The sequence below is a fragment of the Etheostoma cragini genome, chromosome 11 (genome assembly GCF_013103735.1).
Source record: "Etheostoma cragini isolate CJK2018 chromosome 11, CSU_Ecrag_1.0, whole genome shotgun sequence".
Taxonomy (NCBI): domain Eukaryota; kingdom Metazoa; phylum Chordata; class Actinopteri; order Perciformes; family Percidae; genus Etheostoma; species Etheostoma cragini.
Window position 1 is genome coordinate 2,249,760 of NC_048417.1, and position 7,313 is coordinate 2,257,072.

The 7,313-nt window shown below is 37.0% G+C and overlaps 1 protein-coding gene across 2 annotated transcripts in view; it reads left to right on the forward strand.

Annotated features, from left to right (window-relative positions):
- The window catches only part of LOC117952975 (1-phosphatidylinositol 4,5-bisphosphate phosphodiesterase delta-4-like), a 23,412-nt gene that overhangs the window by 7,638 nt on the left and 8,461 nt on the right, over positions 1-7,313 (forward strand). The window contains exons 6-9 of one of the 2 annotated variants that reach the window (XM_034885659.1): positions 1,772-2,000; positions 4,829-5,030; positions 6,264-6,408; positions 7,067-7,219. In XM_034885659.1, the coding sequence (XP_034741550.1) occupies positions 1,772-2,000; positions 4,829-5,030; positions 6,264-6,408; positions 7,067-7,219 (729 nt within the window). Of the gene's footprint in view, positions 1-1,768; positions 2,001-4,828; positions 5,031-6,263; positions 6,409-7,066; positions 7,220-7,313 lie in introns of both variants that reach the window. The other variant, XM_034885658.1, reaches the window with a different exon arrangement.

Sequence of the window (7,313 nt, forward strand, 5' to 3'; positions counted from 1 at the left end):
CCTGCTACGCTCTGCTATGCCCTGCTACGTCCTGCTACGCTCTGCTAAGTCCTACTACATCCTGCTACACTCTGCTGTGCCCTGCTACGTCCTGCTACGCTCTGCTAAGTCCTACTACATCCTGCTACGCTCTGCTATGCCCTGCTACGTCCTGCTAGGCGCTGCCACGTCCTGCTAGGCTCTGCCACGTCCTGCCACGTCCTGCTACGTCCTGCTAGGCTCTGCCACGTCCTGCTACGTCCTGCTACGTCCTGCTACGTCCTGCTAGGCTCTGCCACGTCCTGCTACGTCCTGCTATGTCCTGCTACGTCCTGCTGTGCCTTGTAATGCCGCAGAGTGCCCTGCTATGCCATGAACTACTACTACAAACTACTAGAAACTACTATTTTTTGTGACTGTTATTCTTCATCCACTCTTGATCCTAACCGGCCCCATCAGACACCGCCTACCAAGAGCCTGGGTCTGGGTCTGGGTCTGGGTCTGGCTCTGGGTCTGGCTCTGGGTCTGGCTCTGGGTCTGGGTCTGGGTCTGGGTCTGTCCCAGGTTTCTTCCTAAAAGGAAGTTTTTCCTCGCCACTGTTGCTTGCTCTGGAGGAAACTACTAGAACTGTTGGGTCCTGGTTAATTATAGAGTGTGGTCTAGACCTGGTCTATCTGTAAAGTGTCTCCAGATAACTCTTGTTATGAATTGACACTATAAATAAAATTGAATTGAAATTGAATAATGAAAAATGTACCAGTGCTTCATTCTACAGTTTTATAAAGAAGACAAACCAACATTCTCATACAAACTGCAATGACGAGTTTGGAAACCTGAATTGGAGACAAATGGTAACGCAGCCTGGTACACTAACGCTAACATTTTCAGATAAGAGGAATTTCCCAATTTCTATCTTTCATATGGATACCTAATGCTGTAATTTCATCGTACTGGTCTGTTCTGTACACACAACTCTATCGGACATCTGTCCATCCTGGGAGAGGAATTCCGAGGTTTCTTCCATTATTTCCTTAGTAAATAGTTTTTGGGGGTGGGGGGGTTTTCTTAGTTAATGGGCAGAGGATGTCGTATTTATTTTGGATGTCGTATATAAATTTGTTATTGGTGATACTGGGCTTTCATAAAACTAATGTAGAGTGACAAATGTATATTCATTTTAGTTTTTTTGGGGTATGTGTGTATGTGTGTGGGTGTATAGGCAAGGCAAGGCAAGGCAGCTTTATCTGTAGAGCACATTTCAGCAACAGGGCAATTCAAAGTGCGTTACATAAAATCAGTTAAACAGATAAAACACAAGTACAAACAGTTAAAAATCATGAGCATCAAAAACCGATAAAACACATGAATAGACAGTTAAAAAGAGAATAGGAGTTTGACTTTCTCTGACTTTGTTTGTATTATCTGACTTTCTCTGTATTAATTATCAGACTTTCTCTGCATTAATTATCTGACTATCTCTGACTTTATCTGACTTTCTCTGTATTAATTATCAGACTTTCTCTGTATTAATTATCTGACTTTCTCTGAATTAATTATCTGACTATCTCTGACATCGTATACATGCATTTGTATATATGTGGGCCTTGGATAAGTGTTGCATATTGATGTGATTTTACATATATTATTGTAATGGGATGTCTGTTACATAATGGGTATGTCTTGTGTATATAGTGTGGACCCGAGGCATTAGCTAATGGGGATCTTTTTAAAAAGCAATACACAAAAAAAAAAAAAACATATTTAGAAAGCTGATGCTTTATTTCCACAGAAGGCCGACAGGTGCGAGAGTGGCTCTTTGGAAATCGAGCAGTTTGTCCATTTCTATAAGATGCTGACCCAGAGGGATGAAGTGTGGAAGGTGTTCCAGGACTACTCCGGAGATGGAGAGAAGTTACTGTTGGAGGAGCTGGAGACCTTCCTGAGCATGGAGCAGCAGGAGAGAGAGCAGAGCTACCAGCTCGCCGAGACGCTGATCGACCGCTACGAACCATCTGAATCAGGTACACATGGCCACTGGTGGAATGGAGCTAAGTACTTTTACTCAAGTAATGTACTTAAGGGCACCCAGGTAGCTCAGTTGGTAGAGCGGGTGCCCATGTATCGAGGTTTACTCCTCGACGCAGCCGGCCCGGGGTTCGAATCCAGCCTGCGGCCCTTTGCTGCATGTCACTCCCCCTCTCTCTCCCCTTTCACAACTTCAACTGTCCTGTCCATTAAAGGCCTAAAATGCCCCAAAAAATAATCTTAAAAAAAAAAAAAAAAAGTAATGTACTTAAGGACAAGTTTGCCTTTTTCTACTTATACTCTGCTACATTTAAGAGAGTAATATTTTACTTTTTCCTCCACTACATTCATCTGATAGCTTTAGTTACGAGTTCATATTTTAACACAAACATAATTTTTTTTTTATTACAAATTAAACTTCCCAACAATATATAGGCTTAAGGAAATGATTCGTACTTTGACAGAACTGTTTTCATCGTTTCTAGATTTTAAATAGTGATGATTTTTCTGCACAAAGTTCTTTTACTTTTAATACTTTAAATACATTTTCCTGATGATACTTACATACTTTTACTTAAGTAACATTTTCAATGGGGGATTTTAACAGTATGAAAGGAAGTTTTAGTACTTTAATTAAGTAAAGGATCTGAATACATCTTCCACCACTGTACTGTACAGCTGTACACCGCTGTACTCTGGTTTGTGAACTAGCTGAAAACACAAACAGAGTATTTATGAGGACTCACTGTACACTCTTCGTGTTTAGTTTGTCAAGTCAACTGGAACCAAAGGCAGTAAGTTGTTATCTGAAACCCAAGTTGATATAAAGATATTCAGTTGGGTTATAAAGTATTCATTTATATGTAAATAAACCTTTCCAACCTGAACATACAGTACACCCCGTCTGCAAAAGCTCTGTTAGCTTGTGTTTGACGTGTCTGCACGCACAAACTACTTAGTACTGTACTTAAGTTCAAATGTTGAGGTACTTGTACTTTTCTTGAGTCTTTTCTTTTAATGCCACTATCTACTTCTACTGCGCTACATTTCAGAGAGAAATATTCTCATTTTTACTCCTCTACATTCATCTGACAGCTTTAGTTACTAGTTAATATAGTTACTAGTTACTTTAGTTACTCCTCTACAATCATCTGACAGCTTTAGTTACTAGTTACTTTAGTTACTAGTTACTGTAGTTACTCCTCTACATTCATCTGACAGCTTTAGTTACTAGTTACTTTAGTTACTAGTTACTTTACACATTAAGATTTCAGCACACAAAACACATGTAGTTTATAATATGTATATATATATGTATATATATTTCCAAAAGATGATATTTTTTTTAGTATATATATATATATATACTGTATATATGTGTATATGAATATGTATATATGTGTATATGTATATGTGTATATGTATATGTATATATATGTGTATATGTATATGTATATATATGTGTATATGTATATATATATATATGTACAGTATATGTATATATATATATGTATATATGTGTGTATATATATGTATATATATATGTGTATATATATGTATATATATGTATATATATATGTGTATATATATGTATATATATGTGTGTGTTTATGTATATATATATGTATGTATATATATGTATATATATGTGTATGTATATATATGTATATATATATGTGTATGTATATATATGTATATATATATGTGTATGTATATATATGTATATATATATGTATGTATATATATGTATATATATATATATATGTGTATATATATATGTGTATATATATATGTATATATGTATATGTATATGTATATATATATATATATACATATATACATATACATATTTTTTTTTTAAACTTTTAACACTTTAACTACATTTTTCCCCTTGATACCTACATACTTTTCAGTAAAAAGTACTTTTACAGTGTGGTAGTAGTACTAAAACCTCTTCCACCCCTGGGGATGGCTGTGAGTGACAGCGTTGCATCTCCAGGTCACATGTGATCTCTGAGGAGAGCCTGGACCTCATTAGGAGTTGCATTACTGCCCTAAAATACAGCTGCACATGATTGATGCACCAATAACAACGTGCACTAACGTTAAATATGTATTGTGCATAAATGTTTAATATTCCCTGAGTGCGTGGATTCCTTTCCAGTCCAGGTATATTTATTAAACTCCAGCAACTCAGCTGACCTGTGTACAGTCGTGGAACTTAACTTTAAAGTACATTTACTCAAGTATACATTTGAGGTACTTGTACTGTACTTAAGTTTTCTTTTCATGCCACTTTCTACTTCTACTCCACTTCATTTCAGAGACAAATATTGTAGATTTTACTCCACTACTGTACACTCTACATTCACTGACAGCTTTAGTTACTTTACAAATTGAGATTTTTGCACATAAAACACATGTTTATAAAATACAATGTTTTATTATAAATTAAACAACTCAACAATATATAATGATATATGAACTTGAACACCTGAAATTATTTGACAATTAAACACAGAATTGTTATGATTGTTTCCAGTTTCTAAAATGTGAGGATTTTTATTTGTTTGCATCGAGTTCTTTTACTTTCAATACTTTAAGTACATTTTTCTGATCATACTTAGAAACTATCATGTAAGGAACATTTACAATGCAGGACTTTGACTTTGATGCAGAGCTTGTTTACAGTGAACAGTATTTCTATTTTTACAGTGTGGTATTAGAACTTTTACTTAAGTAAAAATCTCAATATTTCTTCCACCTCTGCCTGCGCTGCCTCTTGATCTGTGACTACTAAAGTCGTAACATTTCCTCCGTGCAGCCAAGAAGCAACACTTCATGTCGTTTGAGGGCTTCCAGATCTACTTGTGCTCACAGGAGGGCTCCATATTCAATCCTAAGCGTCAGGATCTCTACCAAGACATGAGCCAGCCGCTTAGCCACTACTTCATCTCCTCCTCACACAACACCTACCTCCTGGAGAACCAGCTGCTGGGACAGAGCAGCCTGGAGGCGTACATCAAGTAAGGGCCGATGCACGGGCAGCATGCAACACGCTTATTCTCATTAGATTAGATTACATTAGATTCAATTAGATTAGATTTAACTTTTTTGTCATTACACAGGTGCAAGGCAACGAAATGCAGTTTGGGTCTAACCCGAAGTGCAATAGCAGCAGGTGCAGGATATACACTGGTTTCATAAGTGCAGGACATGGATACGTACTGAATAAATATAGAGATTAATACTATTATAAACAGAATTTTACAGATAGATTTGTCCTATCAATATAAAATATAGACTAATAGTGTTGTGAACAATGTACAGCTGGATATGTACTGAATATAATATACAGGTGGGTATTACTATAAATAGAATTTTTACAGATATGTACAATGAACATAATATAGAGATGGTTGTTACTGTAACAGAGTTTACAGGTATATGTACTATGAATAAAAATGTATACAGATGGCTATTACTATAAACAGAATTTTTACACACATATATATAAATTAGGCTAAAATGAGCAGTCTAACAATGGATTTAAGGTAGTACAAATAAAGCGCTTTAAAGTCCCATTTAATGCTAATTTAAGGTTCATGCTTTTAGGTAGGTATTTTAAGTTTCTACTAGAACATGCATACATGCTTTAATGTTCACAAAACATTATTTTTCTCATACCGTCTGTCTGAATAAACCTGTATTGACCATCGGTTTTAGCGTCTGTCTCTTTAAGTCTCCTTCTCGAAAAGCCCAGTCTGCTGTGATTGGTCAGTGTTACCGGGTCTTCCACATCTGTGCTCTTGGAGTCTCTGCACTGTCATTGCAGCCGGGGAATGACTAAAATGGCACTTTAGAGGCACTTTCTACCTGTATGTAGTATAATTGTGACATTCCAACCGTGCTGAAGTCCTGATGGCCTCTTTAAAGGCACAATTTCCAAATACAGCATGTGTCCGTTTGTCTGTGGATTGAGCCTTTTGATACTTTCACAGTAGCAGTCTAAGTTTTTCATAATCTGGGACCTCTTTAACTGAAACAGGTTAGGCAATTGCAATAAAGTGAACTTTGTGTTGAGTTGGGTGACCAACTTGACAGGGAGTTGAGTTTCTTAGCTAATAACTAAACTCTAAAGCTGAGAATCACTTATGATCATGTTTATCGTGTGTGTGTGTGTGTGTCTGTGTCTGTGTCTTTTTAACAGGGAAATATGATAATATATTTTGCCTTTTTGTGTGTGTGTGTGTGCGCAGGGCCCTGAAGAGAGGCTGCCGTTGTGTAGAGGTGGACTGCTGGGACGGCCCTGATGGTGAACCCATTGTGTACCACGGTCACACCTTTACTTCCAAGATCCTTTTTAGAGACGTTATTACAACTCTGAAGGAATACGCCTTCATGGTGAGCAGCACTAGCATTATTTACTCATAAAGGGTTGGTTTACTCTGACACAGAAAACATATTTCATCACTTACTCCTGCAGCAGTTAACTTCATATTATATTTGATGTGGTAGTTTCTTTAGTGGGGTGCACAAGTTCCTTGCCAAAAAAGATTTTCAGAGCCACCGTCACTGTGTTCATAACTTAGTGGTGTGAATACTGGATGCTTAAAAGCTGACATTACACTGAATGTGGAATATTTTTTTTAAGTTTTAATGGGATTTGAAAGTTGAATAGTAACCCTAATGTATGACAGATGTGAGACATTTTCCAGTTTGAATGGCGTTTCTAGCTGAAAGCATGAATGGGTATATAATGAAAAAGTGTGCAAAAGTGTGCAAATGTATAGATTTTGAACAATTTCCTAGAAAACATTGACTATTTCTGAGTACGACAGATATGAACATGACGAGTAATAGCACACATGTCCGATGTGAGCTGAATGTTTGAATGAGGTTTCTACATAGAGAAATGTGGAAGGGCATAAAAGTGAAGAGAGTTGTAGAAGCACATAGGTTGTGAATGCTTGTAAGACCTAATAATTATAATAATAATAATAATAATAATACAGATAAGTTTTAAAAGCCAGTATTGTGTATTTCTTTTCCTGTTCAATAGGCATCGGACTTCCCAGTCATTCTGTCTCTTGAGAACCACTGTGGTGTGGAGCAGCAGACCGTCATGGCCCAGCACCTTAGCCAAATCCTGGGTGACACACTACTGACCACCCTTCTGGATGGGCAGGTCCCTCAACAGCTTCCTTCTCCACAGGTTACAATCTGTTTGGGTATCTGAAGTCTCTTTTATATAGACCTTGGTGGTCCCCTAATACTGTATCTGAAGTCTCTTTTATATAGACCTTAGT